The sequence below is a fragment of the Anabas testudineus genome, chromosome 18 (assembly GCF_900324465.2).
Source record: "Anabas testudineus chromosome 18, fAnaTes1.2, whole genome shotgun sequence".
Taxonomy (NCBI): domain Eukaryota; kingdom Metazoa; phylum Chordata; class Actinopteri; order Anabantiformes; family Anabantidae; genus Anabas; species Anabas testudineus.
Window position 1 is genome coordinate 12,109,740 of NC_046627.1, and position 20,932 is coordinate 12,130,671.

At 39.8% G+C, this 20,932-nt stretch overlaps 3 protein-coding genes across 3 annotated transcripts; all 3 read right to left on the reverse strand.

Annotated features, from left to right (window-relative positions):
* Positions 1-10,521: 10,521 nt before the first annotated feature.
* LOC117153027 (vicilin-like seed storage protein At2g18540) lies at positions 10,522-12,679 on the reverse strand. Its single transcript, XM_033326586.1, has 2 exons — positions 12,576-12,679; positions 10,522-11,880 (listed from the first exon to the last, which is right to left on the reverse strand). The coding sequence occupies exons 1-2, from the start codon at positions 12,576-12,578 to the stop codon at positions 10,720-10,722; spliced, it is 1,164 nt and encodes a 387-aa protein (XP_033182477.1). The 5' UTR covers positions 12,579-12,679; the 3' UTR covers positions 10,522-10,719.
* Positions 12,680-13,252: 573 nt separating this feature from the next.
* Positions 13,253-15,020, reverse strand: LOC113168338 (butyrophilin subfamily 1 member A1-like; the record flags this gene model as incomplete). The annotated part of the gene is made up of 3 exons (XM_033326531.1): positions 14,866-15,020; positions 14,431-14,769; positions 13,253-13,368 (listed from the first exon to the last, which is right to left on the reverse strand). Coding segments are annotated over exons 1-3 (561 nt in total), but the record flags the coding sequence as incomplete, so codon positions are not given.
* Positions 15,021-18,627: 3,607 nt separating this feature from the next.
* On the reverse strand, positions 18,628-20,713 carry LOC117153001 (butyrophilin subfamily 3 member A2-like). Its single transcript, XM_033326532.1, has 6 exons — positions 20,608-20,713; positions 20,186-20,527; positions 19,951-20,017; positions 19,730-19,782; positions 19,467-19,607; positions 18,628-19,109 (listed from the first exon to the last, which is right to left on the reverse strand). Exons 1-6 carry the CDS (start codon positions 20,711-20,713, stop codon positions 18,628-18,630), a joined length of 1,191 nt encoding a protein of 396 aa, XP_033182423.1.
* Between the last annotated feature and the right edge of the window lie 219 nt (positions 20,714-20,932).

Sequence of the window (20,932 nt, forward strand, 5' to 3'; positions counted from 1 at the left end):
ATTAATCAAATCTGATCTTACCAACAACAAGTTGAACAGTCGACTCTTGACTTATTTCTGGAATGAAACATCTGTATTTTCCCTCATCAGCAGGTTTCACTTTAGAAAGTTTCAGTGAGATGTTTCCGTTCTTCAGTTCATCAATGAACAGAGATGTTCTTTCTCTGTATGACGGATGTTTTAAACTCAGTAGTTCTTCCCCGATGTGCAACACATGGACAAATCTGGGGTCCAGGTCAGGTCTCGTCCACTCCACAGAAATGTCTGAAGCATCTTCAGCAGGTTGGAGGTGGCATGGTAAAATGATGTCATCACCAACTACTGCCACTATTGACTGAGACGGACCAGTCAGCTGAGACTGAGCTGAGAAGATAAAGGTTTATATTTGTAATTTCCAGAGAAAAATAGAAAACACATTTACTTAGAGTCCTCATGTTGCACTTGAATTACATGTTCATTCATTACAAAAAAGCATGAATTTAATGCATTTCTCTGTCTATTTTCTTATTGTCAATGTCTAAAGTCAAAGTCCAGAGCTGCTAATAATAAGAGCACATTAACTTTCATAATAGGAAGTATTATTAATGAACAAACTAAAAAAATGACCTCAGTGCTGCAGCACCCCTGTCTGTTTCATTTGCCTCCTGTACTGTACATGACTGTATGTTTTGTCACGTTATTTAAATATTAAGACTTAACTTAAAATTCTCAAGTTCCAGCTTCTTTAATGTCTGATTGTGATTATTTAAAAACTTCATATTTGACTCATTGCAGGGAAAGGAGCCTAATATTTGCAGTTTAACACACAGATTTTCCACATTAATATGAACCATGAGTGATGTGTTTCATTTACCTGAGCAGATCAGTGCAAAGAAGACAACAGTGTGGAAAATAAAATCCATGAGGACATCAAAATGGAAGTTAAGGGTCTGTCTGTTCTTCACATGAAACATTGTTAAAATCTAAAATAAAGAAAACAAGGTAAACTTGAAGAGAATTATAACAACAGAGCATGAAACGAATGTACTTTAAAAGTTTTACATAAATACACACAAATCTACTGCATAAAAGATCTGCAAAAAAGAGAAGAAGAGATTTTAAAACCTCGTCATGTTCAGTATCCACAGCACCAACTGTTTTTTGTTTTTTTTTTAAACCTAATGCTGAGAAACACTTTCACTTTTTCTAGCTCTGTAATAGCTGATGAGTAATACTGGCTGGAAGGTGAATGGAAAGATGATCAGGATTTGAGTTTCATGCTTATTTCATTTAAAAATAACTCTGTATAGTCAGATGATTATTTAATATAGTTCTGTAAAACAAGTAAAACACTAAATCATTAAATGGCTTATTACTCAAATCTAGTACATTTCTACCCAATCACATTCCAGCTGTTGTATTTTTAAAATGGGACATTGATCAATAAATAATATGCACAACAAACATTTATTAAAGCGTCTTCAAACATGTTATATATTCCTGTAGGCCTAAAAGAGGGAAAATCCACCATCCATGGAGATGCTTCATCTTCTTCTCTTTCGGCTTTTCCCATCAGGGGTCGCCACAGCGAATCATCCTTTTCCACCTCACTCTATCATGAACATCTTCTACCCTAACACTAGCCAACCTCATGTTATAACATCCATATATCTCCTCTTTGGTCGTCCTCTTGTCCTCCTGCCTGGCAGCTCCATCTCCAACATCCTTCTACCAATATACTTACTATCCCTCCTCTGAACATGTCCAAACCATCTCAGTCTGGCCTCTCTGACTTTGTCACTAACACAGGCAACGTGAGCAGTCCCTCTGATGTACTCGTTCCTTATTCTGTCTAACCTGGTCATTCCTAAGGAGAACCTCAACATCTTCATCTCTGCTACCTCCATCTCAGCCTCTTGTCTCTTTCTCACTGCTACCGTCTCTAACCCATAGAAAGTGTTATTGATGATTCGCATGGTTATTTTGGCAATTTTTACGCCGGATGCCCTTCCTGGCGCAACCCCCTCTATTTATCCGGGCTTGGGACCGGCACAGAAGTAACTGGCTTGCAACCCCTGTGGCTAGATTCATGGAGATGCTTCATGTTCCCCTTAATATAGGAAACGTAGATCAGCCACTGTCAGCAGCGAGTGAAACCACCCGCCGCGAGGGATGTTGAACCCAATTAAAATGCCAGTACCAGAATTCGTGGTTGAACAAGCTCTTTATTATAGATTATGAATATATGGGTAGGAGTCTGATTGCAGGAACCGGGTAACCAGAGTGTGAGGATCTATGGATAAAAAGAGGAGAGCTGATAATGAAGAAGGTGTCGGGAACAACGGTGAGTAGCCTGTAGAGGCCAAGGGTGAGCGTAGAGGTTAAATAGGCACTGTGTGTTGTAGCTGGTTGGATTAGGTCCTCCTCTTCGTGTGCACACAACATACAGACAATCCAAGAGAAGGCCAGAGAGAGAGATCCCACAGATTCACAAGGTACACGTCCAGTACTCGCAACAGTCGTCCTCAGTCAGTATTCTAGACAGGGGCAAGAGCAGGAGAGCAGGTCCAAACGAGAGCAGGGGTCCAAAACCAGAAAAGGCAAGAGAATCGATTCACGGTCTTTCTAAGGAGCAGGCAAAAACTCAGGGTAGAAAATATGGCCCCATCTGTAACACATAAGCAAACAAGATAACTAGAATCACTGGAAAGTCAGGAGAATCTGGCAGCTCTCTCAGGGGAAGATTCAGGATATAAAGGGAGCTGGCACCAGGTGAAATCAATGAGCGCAGCTGAAAGTGATTGGATAATCAGAATCAAGCTGCCAGCAACAGGAAAGAAAAACAGGAAGTCAGCCACCAAACTAAAAGCAGGACAGGAAGCCCTGTAGGATCATGACAGCCACAACAGGCTCGTTCACGTTGAACCGTGAACAGACAAGAGCAGGTGGTCGAAGCAGAGAGGAGACAACAGCTGCATCAGAGATATTTCCAGCAACAGTCAAGCTGCCGTCTGTGCAGGAAGTCACAAATACTTACATTCCGTCAAGTCGGATTAAAGAATAATCTACAATAAATGTTGTTTGTGGTCTTATTATTGAAACTACACAGGTGATGGTGTGTTTATGATTTAACTTCAGTACCTCTCAAATCTTTCACATTAAATGCATTAAAAATCCTCATGAAACACAGTGATGCTGACGAGCTGTAAGTAATTTTACATGAAACTACAAAAAGGCAAAACAATAATGATTTAAATTGCATGAATAGGGAAAAGAAACACAAGATAGATGTGAGATGTTTAGATTTTGCAGATGTCAGTGAGGAAGCTTCATATGACACAAAGTCAAGACATTAATTATGTAAAAGAAATTAAGAAGCAGAGTCTTTGCTGCATGATGCGTGAATTTAAACTTTTGTTTTGGAGCAGTGAACAATAATAAACTCAAAATAATTCTCCAATAGATTTTGGTGAAGAAAAGTCAATAAATTATTTCATTTATTCACTGGAAAATGGAAAAACATGACATGATTATTTAGTGTTATTTTGTCAGATATAGCTTGTATTACTTTTCCTACACTTGTGATGTGTTCATCTCTCCTCTCTGAATTCTCAGGTAACTCTGCATAAACAATCATTCACTCATGTATTAACTGACTAAATATTTTAATGCACATGTATAGTACACAAAATAAAAAGGGTTGGATTAACATATTTAAATTACTTAAAGGTCCTTAAAAAAATTCTAAAACATTTTATCCTTTTAACACAGCACAAACACACAAAATCTACACAAGTAGTACCTTACAGGGTTGTTTCTCGTTTACAACTTTGTGTTACTAAACCTTTAAAAAGTCCTTAACCCTTTCATGCATGAATTATTTTTTTTTTTTCTCAGTGCATTTATTACTTAAATGAACAAACAAAAAACTTTTTTTTTTTTTTACTTGCAACTCTCAATGAGTTCTTTACTTGTCCACTCAGGTAGACTGCATACATTCAAGTTTTTAAAGTTGGGAAACAATTTCACAAAAACACAGAAAGAAATTATATCTCAAAGCTAAGAAATTATTTTTGAAATTTTGTTACTGGAGGTTGTTACTGTTATATATACTAATACTAAATTGTAATAATTTTATTATGGTTTCTAACACTGCTCAATGCATTGCATAATCACTAAAATCTTCATTCATGAACATATTCTATCAGAAATATTGTCTCTATATAAAAATATTGTCTCTAAACGCACTTTTAAATTGAATTCAGCTGTCAGAACCCATGCACATAGAAGAAAAAGCTTTTAAATAGCTGTCAACTGAAGGACCACTATGCATGAAAGGGTTAAGCAGACATTAGGTGTCTATTTTTTTACTTTTCATGGTGCTGGGGGTGACCCATGTTCTTTCTGTTCATCGTGATGCCAAATTTGAACAAATCAATCAAACCACAATGTGTGACTCCTTCTATAGCTCAGAGAACAATCGAGGCACAGAAACATTTAGAACAACGTCAGTTCATCCATCCTTCAAAGTAGCTTCAACAAATATATGAACTTAAAAGCAAAATGGCAAAATTGTGATTTGATGATTTGTAAATTGTAAATTGTCCCAAGTGTTGATGGACACAATCATGCAGATTCATGTTGTCAAAATCTGATCAAACTAAAAATGTACCTGTTGACAGAACTACTGTCAAACGTAAACTAGCAAACTAAAATCAAAATTTTTTTTCTAGCTGTCAAACCAGAGTTTATTCCTGTTCATCTGAATCCTCCCTGAAGTGAGTCGACTAAACATTTACAGGATTTAACAGGAGAGGTAGTCGAAGTGTTGCTGCACTGGACCGTCTGTCTCTTTCATGTCCTCCACTGGAACCAGTGTCAGAGACTTAGTGCAGGTTGATGCTGAACCACTGTCTTCATGTAGAGATGGACGAAGACACAGCTGCAGTTGCAGTGTCTGGCTAGTTCGAGGTCCACAAGTCCACACAAGTTAGAAACTAACTTTGAATGTTTTTAGTAGAAATATTTTCAACACACATCTTACTGTGGAGAAGAGTTACTGACACATGCAGCAGAGTCAGACTCCACAGAACTGTCTGTGTTTTCTCTGCTCAGACAAGAAAACTGTTGTCTTCTTTCCTGCTCTGCTTGATCTCCTCTCTCTTCTCTGAGATTTTCATTTCCAGCTACTTCTTGGTTATTGTCAATTTTGTGTCCTTCTGTCTGATGATTAGTTAAGCTGTTTGGAAGTTTTCCTTCTTCTGAAAGTTAAGCCATGGCAACTGGACTTCCTTTTGTTAGGTTGAAATATTATTTATTATTATACTTATTCAAGTAGCTTCTTCAGTCTGAAGATAGTTGGTTAGAGGCCAAGAATTATGATTTTCAAAGCTTCCCTCACCCCTCTCTCAAACCACTTTCCCTCTTTATTCAATATTTGAACTTCACAGTCAGTGCTGTGCCATCTTCCTGTGTAGCGGCACAGGACAAGTAACACCTCAGGACCTGAATCAGCTGTGTACCGTCAAAGGACAAAGGACACTCGTTCAAGGACTGTGAAGGTGCAATCTGCTTGCACACGTACAGAAAGCATCCTGTTGTTAGGATACAAAGGTGAAATTAAATAATGTGTTCAAAGTGCATGTTTACAAAAATGTACCACTTGTGTTAATATATTTGGAATAATAAAAAATTACAAACACATCGTCTGTATAATGATCCAGTTTTGGAGCTGTTGAGTGAACCAAGGGCTACAGGGACATGGAGGCTTCTTCCTCTTCCTCTTTTTTGTACATAAATATATGTTGTCACATATTCATTTTAGTAGTAAAATATAATTTTATAATGTTAGCTCTTTCAGCTTCTTTGACTCTTGGCACTGGATATTAAACTCGATAAGTCAAACATTTCCAGTAACACACAAGATCACTTTTACACATAAACATGAACTAGATTGTTAAACTACTAACAGTGTGTTTAATTTTCCTCTATATGAGTGGATCAGAGTGAAGAAGACAGTGTGGAAAACCAAAATCATCAGGGTCACCAAAATGAAAATTAAAACTGCACCAAAACTGCTATATTAACAATAATTGGTGGTGATTACAAAGGACAGTTCCAGTGTTTATTGATTGATAGTATGATTTTCTGTATACATGTGTTTTGACAGTCTGAAACAAAAACAGTTTTTTTGTTTCTGTATGTCACATGTTGACAATATGTGGTCTGAAAATAAAGGGCAGAGCTCAAACTTCAATTACATCACTTTCAGTCTATGTTTAATACAGGTATGATTGATTCTCAATGAGGTAGAAGAAGTTAATGTGCATCCAGGCCCTTACACAGTGAAGTGGTCCTGGTCTTACTCTAACATTCATTCACACAGAAGGTGTTTTCTGTGTTCCCAGAGATTAAAGAAAGCAATTTTTTAAATAACTTTGTTCTCTTCTCTGAATCACCATTTTGTCTTTCAGGGACTGAGATTGAAGTTTGTGTGTCTGCTTTCAGTGTTGGTTTTTAGGGGACTGCATGAAGTTTAAATGAGACTCTGGAGTATTTCTATATTTTATAGATGATCAACTGATGTCATTTTAGATAACATTACATAAAACTGGAAAAGCTCTTAAAATGGATTTTACGACAATTTTTTAAAGGATCAGACGTGATTCCTTTAGTGACAAAGATCAATTCTTACTATTACATGGTTAGGGTTAGATTTTAAAAGTAAATTGTCATTTTAGGAACATTCCTCCAGGTTCCCATTTTTTTGGAAAACAAAAATTTTGTGTCAAAAGACATGAGAGATATAATATTTGTATATATGTGACCATACAACTTAAACATCGTAACAGCTGCAACTTGCTAATTCTCTGTGTGCAGATCAAATGCATCCATTTTCTTCCGCTTATCCGGGGCCGGGTCGCGGGGGGAGCAGCTTTAGCAGAGATGCCCAGACTTCCCTCTCCCTAGACACCTCCTCCAGCTCTTCCGGGGGGACACCGAGGCGTTCCCAGGCCAGCCGAGAGACATAGTCCCTCCAACGTGTCCTGGGTCTTCCCCGGGGCCTCCTCCCGGTGGGACAGGACCGGAAAACCTCCCCTACGAGGCGTCCCGGGGGCATCCGAAACAGATGCCCAAGCCACCTCAACTGGCCCCTCTCGATGCAGAGGAGCAGCGGCTCTACTCCGAGCTCCTCCCGGGTGACTGAGCTCCTCACCCTATCTCTAAGGGTGCGCCCAGCCACTCTGCGGAGGAAACTCATTTCGGCCGCTTGTATCCACGACCTTGTCCTTTCGGTCATGACCCAAAGCTCATGACCATAGGTGAGGGTAGGAACGTAGACTGACCGGTAAATCGAGAGCTTTGCCTTTCGGCTCAGCTCCTTTTTCACCACGACGGACCGGTACACCGACCGCATTACTGCTGCCGATGCACCAATCCGTCTGTCAATCTCACGCTCCCTATTTCCCTCACTCGTGAACAAGACCCCGAGATACTTAAACTCCTCCATTTGAGGGAGGATCTCCCCCCCAACCTGGAGGGTGCAAGCCACCTTTTTCCGGTTGAGAACCATGGCCTCGGTCTTGGAGGTGCTGATTCTCATCCCAGCCCCTTCACACTCGGCTGCAAACCGCCCCAGTGCCTGCTGGAGGTCCCGGTCTGATGAGGCCAACAGGACAACATCATCTGCAAAAAGCAGAGATGAAATCCTGTGATTCCCAAACCGGATTCCCTCCGACCCCTGGCTGCGCCTAGAAATCCTGTCCATAAAGGTAATGAACAGGATCGGTGACAAAGGGCAGCCCTGTCGGAGTCCAACATGCACCGGGAACAAGTCTGACTTACTACCGGCAATGCGAACCAAGCTCCTACTCCGGTCATACAAGGACCGAATGGCCCTTAACAAAGGGTCCCGAATCCCGTATTCCCGGAGTACCCCCCACAGGATGCCACGAGGGACACGGTCAAACGCCTTCTCCAAGTCTACAAAACACATGTAGACTGGATGGCCGAACTCCCATGAACCCTCAAGCACCCTAGCAAGGGTATGGAGCTGGTCCAGTGTTCCACGGCCAGGACGAAAACCGCATTGTTCCTCCTGGATCCGAGGTTCGACTAGCGGCCTAACTCTCCTCTCCAGCACTCTGGAATAGACTTTCCCAGGGAGGCTGAGGAGTGTGATCCCCCTATAGTTGGAACACACCCTCCGGTCCCCCTTTTTAAAAAGAGGGGACCGGTCTGCCAGTCCAGAGGTACTGTCCCCGATCTCCACGCGATGCTGCAAAGGCGTGTCAGCCAAGACAGCCCTACAACATCCAGAGACTTAAGGTACTCGGGGCGAATTTCATCCACCCCTGGTGCCTTGCCACCGAGGAGCTTACTGACTACCTCGGTGACTTCGACCAGGGAAATGGACGAATCAACCTCCGAGTCCCCAGCCTCTGCTTCCTCAACAGAAGGCGTGACGACGGGGTTGAGGAGATCCTCAAAGTATTCCTTCCACCATCCTACAACGTCCCCAGTCGAAGTCAGCAACTCCCCACCTCCACTGTAAACAGTGTTGGCGGGAAACTGCTTTCCCCTTCTGAGGCGCCGGACGGTTTGCCAGAATTTCCTTGAGGCAGACCGATAGTCCTCCTCCATGTCCTCGCCGAACTTTTCCCAGGTCCGAGTTTTTGCCTCTGCGACCGCGCGGGCTGCGGCACGTTTGGCCTGCCGATACCCATCAGCTGCATCAGGAGTCCCACAGGCCAACCAGGCCTGATAAGACTCCTTCTTCAGCTTGACGGCTTCCCTTACTTCCGGTGTCCACCACCGGGTTCGGGGATTGCCGCCACGACAGGCACCAGAGACCCTACGGCCACAGCTCCGAACAGCTGCATTGACAATGGAGGTGGAAAACATGGTCCACTCGGACTCAATGTCTCCAGGCTCCCTCGGGACCTGATTGTAGCTCTCCCGGAGGTGGGAGTTGAAGACCTCTCTGACAGAGGGTTCCACTAGACGTTCCCAACAGACCCTCACAATACGTTTGGGTCTGCCAGGTCTATCCAGCTCCCTCCTCCGCCATCGGATCCAACTTACCACCAGGTGGTGATCAGTTGATAGCTCAGCCCCTCTCTTCACCCGAGTGTCCAAGACATATGGTCGGAGGTCAGATGACACAACCACAAAGTCGATCATAGACCTCCGACCTAGGGTGTCCTGGTGCCACGTGCACTGATGGACACCCTTATGCTTGAACATGGTGTTCGTTATGGACAAGCTGTGACTAGCACAGAAGTCCAATAACAAAACACCACTCGGGTTCAGATCAGGGAGGCCGTTCCTCCCAATCACGCCCCTCCAGGTATCATTGTCATTGCCCACGTGGGCGTTGAAATCCCCCAGTAGGACGACAGAGTCCCCAGTCGGAGCACCTTCCAGTACCCCTTCCAGAGACCCTATGAAAGCTGGGTACTCTACACCGCTATTTGGCCCGTAGGCACAAACAACGGTGAGAGACCTATCCCCTACCCGAAGGCGCAGGGAAACAACTCTCTCGTCCACCGGGGAAAACTCCAACACATGGCAGCTGAGCTGGGGGGCTATAAGCAAGCCCACACCTGCCCGCCACCGGGAGAGATCCCAGCCACCAGGCGCTCGTCTACGTGCCCCAACCCCAGGCCTGGCTCCAGGGTGGGGCCCCGGTGACGCCAATCCGGGCGACGTATCCGACCTTGATCTTTCTTTCTTTTTGTAGATCAAATGGTCTCTGGCATATTTCTATTTCAGTTGTTTCCTATTTGCTCACATTTATCAGTTAAGGCTTTGTGGTTTTTCCAAAGCTGTCATTGTTTCTGTGCGGTAGTAAAGTACATTTTGACCAGTAAACTACGTGTCAGTATAAACTAGGTATTGTTTTCTGTCGGAGATCTGTTGAGAGGCAGAAAGTTAAAAGAATGAGATTTTTAAAGACTGAGACTGAGTTGTTCCAGTCCTTTAGTGTTGGCTCTGGGGAATATGAAGAATTAGCTTAAATTAAAGACCTAAGAGGAAGTCGCCTTCCTGTTAAAGTCACTTGTTGTTTCAACTCTTCAGTAGCTTCATTAATGATTATACATAAGACTGGCGACACAAAGATGAGAGTGTAAATATTCATGGTTTACAACTCATTGGTTCAGTTTTAACAAATATGCAAAAACGTATCCAAAAAATATCAGTACAGACTGAGAGACAAGTCCAAAGTTTCCAAAGTTTCTGAACAAAACACAATTTACCTACTGATTTTAACACTTTAATTACACATCCTGAAATTATTTATTTTTTATCCACTTCATCTCACACTATACACACAAACACACACTCAGTAGAGTGTATGACTGCTCAGTGTAAATTCTCTTTAAGATAAAAGACAAATGTAATATACATATAAAAACTAAAAACATCAACATAAAACTTATTTTAACAATATGTTCACTTTGGACAGTTTTACTCCACTTTGCACTCAGGATTCATTGAAATCAGATCTGTTCTTTCATCAAAATTAGCCTTCATTCAATTAATTAGCAGAGCCGAAGAAACATGAGTAAACTTGAAATAGTGCCCTGATACAGTTTGGTGGAGAGAAGACAATGAATCCAGTGTTAAATCATTCACTGTCTGTCAGTAGCTGCATGTGAAGGTTGATGGATTCCACTTTGTTCCACTTCAAGATAATTAATTTACTGTATTTGTTGCATCCATCAGCTCCTTCTGCTGCTAACTGCTCCTACTTCCTAAAGTTTGTGCCTCTGGTTGAACATCCATGACAACGTCCTCTTGTTCTTCTTGACACATTGGTGACTGATCCTGAATGAACCTCCTACTTTGCTGAGAATCAGCTGTAAAGTCTGTTTCCATGTTATCTTCACTTTCAAACTCCATCAAATCTTCATCTTGTTGTTCAGGCTTTCTGTAAATGTGATTCATTCCATCTGACTGTTGCTGACACACATCAAGCTCCAAATCTTGATGATTCAGTCTTCTCTTCACATCTCTTTGACCTTCATCATTCTCACACATCTCCTGCTGGTCTTTCTGAAGCTTAACTCTTGTCCTCTTGAGATTTTTCCATTGTCGTTCTGTGGTTTCTACCTGAGTCACTAAAGGTTTTCTCTCTGGTTCCTGTTCTGTCTCCATCAGTCCTTCTTGTCTCGGTTGTCGTTCCTTTACCTTCTTCTCCTTCCTCTGAGTTTTGTTGGTCTTCATCGTGTTTCCCTTTGCTCCTTCCTGACTCTCTACTTTTCCAAATCCATCTTCCTGTAGTCTGACTTCTTCCAGACGTCTCTGATCTTTTTCTTCTGGTTGTTTCTGAAGTTCTTGGATTATTTGCTGTATTTTGACTTCAGTTCTCTCTGTATCGTCTCCGTTGACTGATGGAAACTTCTTTTCTGTCTCACTCTGATGATTCTTCTCTTTCATTTTCTGATCTTTTTCTCTTTTATCCTTGTTTCTCTCTGTTTTACTCTCCTCTTGTTTCTTGATTTCTAAAACGTGTTGGTCTCTGTTCTGTGGTTTAATCTCTGGTCTGTGTTTCTGCTCCTCGACTCCTCTTCTATCTAGATGAAACTTCTTTTCTTCCTCTGTTTGTTTTAGTCTCTCATTATTTTCCTGGTTCTGGTTCATTACAGTAAAGTCTCTCTGGTTTTCCTCACAGTCTTTTTCTCTTTTATCATCAGGTCCTGTCGTCCTCTCCTCTTTTTTTCTGTCTTTTAAATAAAGTTCTTTCTCCTCTTTCTCTCTCTCTCTTCTTTCTTTCATCTCATGTAGAAACTTCTTGTTGTTCTCCACTTTCTGTCTTTCTGTCTCAGGCTGCATGTGTTCTGTCTGGTTTTCCTGTTGCTTCTTCTGATCCAACTTTTTGTCTTTATCCTGTTCACTCTTTTTCTTTGTTCTCTCTTTCTCTGGTTTCTTTACCTTCTGATCAGTTTGACTGTTGTTCTTTTTCTTTCTCTCTCATCCAGATTTGTTTCCTCTCTACTAACAGACATTTGTGACTGTTGTTGTCCTCCAACAGCCAGAAGTCCTGAATCTTCTTGTCTTTTCTCTTCCGCTCCTTCAGATTGTTCTTGATTTTCTTTTATCTCATGTTCTTGCTGTGTTTCTTCTTCATGTGTAGCTTCTTTCTTCTGTCCAGTTGATCCAAAAGCAAAAACATTTTTCAGTTCCTCCTGTTCAGTGTGGTCATTTGAAATATTGTTTTTCTCAGCATCTCTTTTGTCCAGATTAGTAAAATCTTTACTGAAAGACACCAATGACAGTTGAAGTCCTGTATCTTCTCTTTTCACCTCCTCTCCTTCAGTCTTGTCACAAACATTTTCTTCTTGTCTTCTCATTATGTTTTGTTCTTTCTGTGTTTCTTGTTCTGTTAAAATCAGAGGTTCTTTCTCAGTTTTTACAGATGTATGTTTTTTCTCTCCTTCTGTTCTGTCCATGTTTCTCAGTAGCTCTGAATTTATCTCAAGTTGATCTTGGTTTGTTTCTCTTTCAGTCACAAACTGTGAATCTTTATTTTCTTTCTGACATTCGATGTTCTTCTCTCTACTATCCACATTATTCTCTTCTACTCTTTCTCCCATAAGTGAAACACTTTCTTCTTCTCCTTCCACCACAACACAGAGTTCAGTCTTATCACATTTAGAGTTGAACTTTTCTTCTTCTCCAACTTCATAACTCCTCCTCCTGTCCTCTGTGTCAATAAAGAAGCAGAAGAAATTGGTCCAATATTCAAAGATATGCTGCCTTTTTATAAGACTGGAAATTATTTAAAATACAACACAACCTATAACATTGGCTAGATAGAGAACTACAAACTAATACAACTTAAATGAGTTGGTATCTTACTGAATTTGTTTTTTCTCCTTTTCCACACAACAAAGACAACAGAAGGAATAAACAGGAGGAAAACCGCAGCAGCAACAACCCAGACAATAAACATATTTGAATTGTTGTTAGACTTAGGAGAACTGAGGACCATGAAGAAATCATCTGAAATGATAAAACACAGAACAAAATGTTTTTCATATGACATCTGAATAAAATTTTTCAGCAAAGTGATGAAATCATAAACATTGTTTTTACCTGGAACATGTATCTGTGTCTCTCTGGTCTGGTTGATGTTTCTCTGTTGGACTCTACAGGTGATGTTGTTGCTGTGTCTCTTCTCCACAGTCAGTCTGCTGCTGACAGTATAGAGGTCATCAGGACCTCTGACTGTCTCTGTAGGTCCAGCAGAGAGGATCTTTCCCTCAGCGTCCAGCCACAACAGCTCAGGTTCTGTATACCAGCCTTTAGACTCACACTGTAAAACCACTATGCTGCTGGATGCATTTTTCTCTGCTATGGTGACAACAGGTGAGGACACAGCACCTGAAAAAAGAAAAGAAGATGTTTTAATTACAGTTACAGTCCAACCACAACAGCTCAGGCTCTGGACAACAGCCTTTAGACTCACATTATTGTAAAACCACTCCACTGCAGTTATTGGTCAATTGTCAGGGGAGGAGACAGTATTTAAAGATGAGAGACACTGGTGGCTTTAAAATTATCTTCACTGATTAAAACATAACATTATCTAAAACATGTTCAGAAAATAACATCAAAAACTATCTTGAGGCACTTTACAATGTGAGACTAAAGACCTTACAATCTATAACAATACAACTACTGGTGGACAGTAGAGAGCAGATTGAATTCCTCAGTTATTTTTCCCTTGGGACCTTTTTTTGTGCCATCACTGATAGAAGGAGCTTCACACCTCACATCATGAAATTGGACTGGTAAATGTAGCATGTTTGCTTTTTTATACTTTATTTATATGAAATAGTTTAAAATAGCATCACTTTAGACAACATGCCATCTCACCACATACCGTCAGTGTGTAGGGTGTCACACTGTCCATCACAGACCATATAGAAATTGTTTCACTTTAATCTTCAAGCATTAAACTGATTCCAACCTCTGTTTTCTTCAGAAAGTTTGATTTGTCAGTGCATTAAAGGACATTTTGGGGATAGAAGGTTGTGTTGATCCAGGCCTCTTATAAGTTAAACCTTGATTGAAGTAATTATACTTTACTTAGATACTTACTACCTACGCATAAAGTAGTAAGTGATTATTATTATTATTTTTTTTTTATTTGGTTGCGTCTACAATTCTTCAAAGAAGCCTCTGTTTTACCTTTTAACTGGTGGAGCTAATATCTGGAGGTAATGTGTAGGACTGCAGAGCTTGGGTTAGGGCTTCATAGAGCTACATAATTGGGAACATGCTGAGTGGATATGATGATCATGTTTTTCCTCTGAACTTTCAAAAACACCAGTTCAACAGGTTCAGTTCCACATCTGCACTTCTGTTATTCCTAAAGTCTTGATTTTAAATGTATTATCTGTGCAAATAAAGATTAAAATGAACTTGAACATGTTGACTTACTAACAACAAGTCGAACAGTGGCGTCTTCATCCAATGCTGGAACAAAGCATCTGTACGTTCCCTCATCTGACAGTTTCACTTGGGTGAGTTTCAGTGAAATGTTTCCGTTCTTCAGTTCATCACTGAACAGAGAAGTTCTTTCAATGTAGGATGAATGTTTAGTCTTTAGTTCCTCACCATCACGCCACACAAGGACATATCTAGGGTTTAGATCAGGTCTTGCCCACTCCAAAGTCTTGTCAAAAACATTAATGACAGGCTCCACGTAACACGGTAAAATGACGTCGTCACCAACGATCCCCACTATTGGTTTAGACGAACCAGTTACGACAGACTGACCTGAAAAATAGATGTTTTTAAATAAATGTAAGTATAAAAGCAGTGTGTAAAATCTACACTTCACATGTTGCTGTGAACCAGATGTGTTTCATTTACCTCTACATGTATGGATCAGATTGAGCAAGACAAGAGTGAGGAAAACCAGACGACTGAAGACACCAAACTGAAGGTTTAGGGACAGTCTGTCCTTCACATTAGACATCCTGAAGTTCTGAACCTACAAATAAAAGATCAAGAAAGCTGTAGGAGAATGATAAAAAGGAAAATATGTGTGGCAAAGTTTGAAATATGTTTTAAAGTGTCTTCCCTTACCTTTAACTGAACCCAAACATACAGCACTTCAGTGTTACATTAAAGGTAGACTGTGCATCTTACACCACTCTGACTAATTTAATTTAGCTAAATTCACTAACGGGATTTGTGGAGGAATGTTCTGATGTCAAATTAGCCACAATTGTGATGGTATACAGTATAAAGAAATGCTAAAACTGTCATAAACAAACAAGACAAAAAAGTAAAAAGCCATAATGTGTTTATTATTATTTTGTTTGTTCATTTATGTGTGGTCTTCATAAACACAGAATGCCCTCAACAACACTAATACTAATTATAACACACCTGCATTAGCACCACTGAATGTTGTTCTGTACAAGTGCATCAACTATTACACTGATACATGAAGCAGAGTCAGACTGTCTCAGACGATTAATTTAACTGATGTATGACAAACAGGATAAATGATTGTTAACTACTGACAATCTACAGTTGCCTCAAATTGCAGTAAAGTAATCAGTAGTACTTGAATTACATGTTCTTACATTACAATAAAGCATAATATAAATTAAGCAATTAAATATTAATACCAAACTTAAAAGTTCAAAATTCTCAAGTTCCAGCTTCTTTAATGCCTGAATGTGATTATTTAAAAACATCATATTTGACTTGATATGAAGGGAATCTCCTATTTGCAGTAAAACACATCCATTTTACACATACAGTAATATAAACAAACCATGAGTGATGTGTTTAATTTACCTCCACGTTTGCAGATCAGGGCAAAGAAGACAACAGTGTGGAAAACAGAAATCATGAGGGCATCAAAATGGAAGTTCAGGGTCTGTCTGTCCTTCGATGAAGCATTGTTGAAATCTGAAACAAATAAAACCAGATAAACCTAAAGAGTGTTATAATACAGCAGAATATTAAACTAATGTACTTTAAATGTTTTACATGAATACAGACAATTCTACTGAATAAAATATCTGCAGAAAAGAGAAAGAGAGTTTTTAGTACCTCATCATGTTCAGTATCCAAAGCACCAGCTGATACATTAAACCTAATGCTGAGAAACACTTTCACTTTCTCCAGCTCTGAAATAGCTGATAGTCACATGAAGTCAGATGTTTATTTAAAAATAGTTCTGTCAATAAGTTAAACACTGAATCACTTCACCACTTTGTTTTTTGTCAACATTATCAAATGGGTTATGACTCAAATCTAGTAAATTTCCACCCAATGACATTACAGCTGTTGTCTTCTTAAAATGCGACATTTGTTCAACATATGAATTGCAAGACAAATATTTATTAAAATATCTGCAAACCTGTTATGTATTCCTGTAGGACTAAAAGAGGGAAGATCCGTCACCCATGAGAAATGCTTCATGTTCACCTTCATACAAGAAAACGCAGATCAGCCACAACAGGCTCGTTCACGTTGAACTGCGAACAGACTGCATCAGAGATATTTCCAGCAACAGTCAAGCTGCGTCTGCACAGGAAGTGACAAATACTCACAACCCGTAAAGTGGGATCAATTAATAATCTACAATAAATGTTGTTTGTGATATTATTAGTACAACTACACAGGTGATTGTGTGTTTAAAGTTTAACCTCAGTACCTCTCAAAGATTTCACATTTAAGTGCATTAAAAATTCTCGTTAAATGCACTGATGGTGACGAGCTGAGATTAACATGAAACTACAAAAACAACAACGAGTTAAATTCCATAAAGAGGGAAAAGAAACACAAGGTAAATATTTCACATTATTGATCTGTCAGATGTTTAGTCTGAAATATCGGTGCAGATGTTAGTGGGAAATCTTCATATGACACGAAACAACTTTAAATTTGTCACTTCATAGTCTAATTTAAACTGAAATTATTGTTTTTACTTCATCTATAACATTACCTGGACGTTTCTCTACGCAGACACATATATAATTATCAGGAAATGTCATTTAATTGAATTTAAACTTTTGCAGCTGTGAACAATAATACATTCAAAATAATTCTCCAGTAGACCTTGGTAAAGAAAATTTAATAAATGATTTCATTTATTCACTGGAAAATGGAAAAACGTGACATTATTTAGTGTTATTTGGTCAGATATGACTTACATTACATTTCCTACACTTCAATCAGGTTCTTGTTTCACAGGAACAACATGTGATGTGCTTCTTTTATTAATTTCCCCTCTCTGAATTCTCAGTTAACCCTGCTTAAACAATCATTCACTTGTTTATTAACAGACTAAATATTTTAATGCACATGTATAGTACACAATAAAAGTTTAATTAACATAATCAAATGACTTCAAAGTCTTCAGAAAAAGTGAAAAAAATCCTTATAATACAGCACAAACAGACAAAATTCACACACTTAGTACCTTACAGAGTTGTTTCTTTACATTGTGTCATCAGTTTATCCATCCCTCAAAGTAGCTTCAACAAATATATGAACTTAAAAGCAAAATGGCAATTTGAATGTGACGCGTGGAATGTGTTCCATGTGTTGTTGGACACAGAGTCCTCGTCAAACTCTGATTAAACTAACAATGTACCTGTTGACAGAACTATTGTCAGAAGTTGAAAACTAAAATATCATTTGTTGTTCAAGCTGTCAAACCAGAGTTTGTTCCTGTTCGTCTGAATCATCTCTGTAGAGAGTCAACTAAACATTTACAGGATTTAACAGGAGAGGTAGTCGAAGTGTTGCTGCACTGTCTGTCTCTCACATGTCCTCCACAGGAACCACTGTGTCAGAGACTTAGTGCAGGTTGATGCTGAACCACTGTATTAATGTAGAGATGGACGAAGACACAGCTGCAGTTGCAGTGTCTGGCTACCTCGAGGTCCCGACACAAGTTTCATACTTTGTTTGAATGTGTTTAATAGCAATATTCTCCATCACACATCTTACTGTGGAGAAGAGTTACTGACACATGCAGCAGAGTCAGACTCCATAGAACTGTCTGTGTTTTTTCCTGTTCAGAGTAGAAAACTGTTTCTTCCTTCCTGCTCTGCTTGATCTCCTCTCTCCTCTCTAAGATGTTCATTTTCAGCTACTTCTTGGTTATTGTCTATTTTGTGTCCTTCTGTCTGATGAATTAATGGACTGGCTGAAGCTGTTTTGAAGTTTTCATTCTTCAGTTTTTCCAACTCCTCAACTTTTTTAACAATCTCCTCTTTTTCTTTTGTTGCTTTCATTTTCTTTTCTGTTAAAACAATGATTTCATTTTTTATTCTCTCCATTGCTGTCTCCATCTTGTCCAGCTGTTTCTGAAGTTCTGTCTTCTTTGTCTCCAGATCATTCTTGGTATCTAAAAGCTCTCTGTCCTCCTGATCTTTCTCTTTCTCTTTCTCTGCTGCTTCTTTCTTTGTTACCGTCTCCTGAAGCTTCTTCTCAGTCTCTTCTCTCTGTCTGTCCACCTCCTCCAGCTGCTTTCTCAGTTCACTGATCTGCTTTTCTTTATCCTTCTTCTGTCCTATTAGTCTAGAAAGATTTGTTTCATATTTCTTTTCATCTCTCTCTTTTGTCTTTAGGATTTTCTTAAGTTTTTCCATCTGCATGTCGAGATCACTTAATGTTTCTCTTTCTGTCTTTCACTTCTTCTCCATGTTGTTCTTCATCCATAAAAAACTGAACTTCTGTTTCATGATCTTTAAACTCTGTCTCCTCTTCGTCTTCTTTTGTTTGCACATTATTTGCGGTCTGTGTCTCCATCTCATTGTGTTTTTTTACTGTCTCTGGTGGGACATTTCCCATGGGACTTGTTTCTCTTACTACCTCCACCATAGGCTCATTTTCTGAATCACTAGTTTTAGACTTGTTCTCTCCAAACCTCACAGGACATTGAACTTCTGTTTCATGGTCTTTAGACTCTGTGTCCTTCTTTTCTTCTTCTTTAGGCTGAATATTTACTGATTCTGTCTCTGGTGTGACATGTCCACTGTCTGTTTGTTTTAGCTCCAACAGAGGTTCCTTTTCTGACTCAGTACTTTTAGTCTTGTCCTCTCTGACCCTCTGGGTTTCTTCATCCTTGTTGTGTTTCTTGTTCTCTGTGTTAAGAAAGACAAATCAGTTTTTATATCTTCTGTGCTCATTGTTTTTCTAAAGATGACCTATGAATTTTGTAATTTCAAAAAAAACAGTTTAAATATAACTTTTTCTCAAAATTTTAATTAAACTAGAAAAAAATATTGTTCATCATTGTTGGAACATGGAGAGATACTTCAATTCAGGTTTTGTAAAACATACAGTGTAGATGTCAGATATGTCAAAAATCAGAAAGATGATAGATATCAATAATATCAGCAAATTATGACATTGTGATGTCACCTCAAAACTACAAATTATTTTTATTATATATATATCTGTCTTTAACAGGTTGGTATTTTAAAAACTCTCTGACTTACCACGCTTGTTTTTTCTCCATTTCCACACAAACAGGACAGCAGCAAGAATAAAGACGACACCAACAATCAAACCAATGATGATAACAAGGACAGAAGAACCAGAACTGGAGCTAGATTTTGGTTGATCTGGGAAGAAGTAATCTGAAATGATAAATTACAGAACCACAATGTAGATGTGTTACATCAGATACAACTGTAGACATTCAACTGTCTTTAGCTACAATAAGGAAGCGAGGATATGATATTATGAGTTTTATTCCTACCTGGAACATGTATCTGTGTCTCTCTGGTCTGACTGGTGTTGCTCTGTTGGACTCTACAGGTGATGTTGCTGCTGTGTCTCTTCTCCACAGTCACTCTGCTGCTGACAGTATAGAGGTCATCAGGACCTCTGACTGTCTCTGTAGGTCCAGCAGAGAGGATCTTTCCCTCAGCGTCCAGCCACAACAGCTCAGGCTCTGGATACCAGTCTTTAGACTCACACTGTAGAACCACTCCGCTGATGGATGCATTTTTCGCTGCTATGGTGACAACAGGCGAGGACGGAGTAGCTGGAAAAGAGAGAGAGAGAGATTTTAATTCTAAATATTATTTTATACGTTCTCATGGTTTTCAAATGACTCGTAGTCGCTGTAATCTGTGCGTAAAGAGGCCCTCACCCCTCCCACCTCCTCTCACCCAGATCTAAAATGACTTTAAATACAAATAGTTCAACTCACCTACAACCAGCTCAACAGTCGTCTCTGATTTCCATCCTGGAACGTAGCATCTGTACAATCCCTTATCTGATAGTTTGACTTTAGACAGTTTCAGGGAAATGTTTCCGTTCTTCAGCTCATCACTGAACAGAGACGTTCTTCCCTCGTACGACTGATGCTTTTTATTTTGCAGTTCTTCACCGTCACGCCTCACGAGGACAAATCTGCGGTCCAGGTCAGGTCTCGTCCACTCCACAGTCATGTCAAAAGCAGGCATGGCGGGCTCCAGGTAACACGGCAGAACGACCTCACCACCAACTATCCCCACTATCGGCTCAGACGAACCAGTTACCACGGTCTGACCTGAAAAGAAAAACGTTTCAGTGAGTAATACATGAGTTTCTATATAATCAGCTAAACTGAGGCTGACTTGCTTCGTTTACCTCGACATGACTGAATCAGAGAGAAGACGACAAGAGTTTGGAAAAGCAGTGCAGGGAAACCATCAATCAGAGGGGTCTGGAACAGTCTATTGGTCACATGAGGCATCCTGGAATCCTGGAATGTCCTGGAAATAACATTTACAGTTTAGGAGCACAGTATCATAATTAATACAGTGAGTTTTTAGTTGTTATATGTTTCAGGTCTGAGCTACAGATTCTCTTTTCTCGTAATTTATTAGTCTGCACAGTTGATCCACGTGTAAATTAATGTTTTTAATATTTTACATGTCCTTGGGTGTGGACGAAGCTTGTCCGCCTGTTTAGT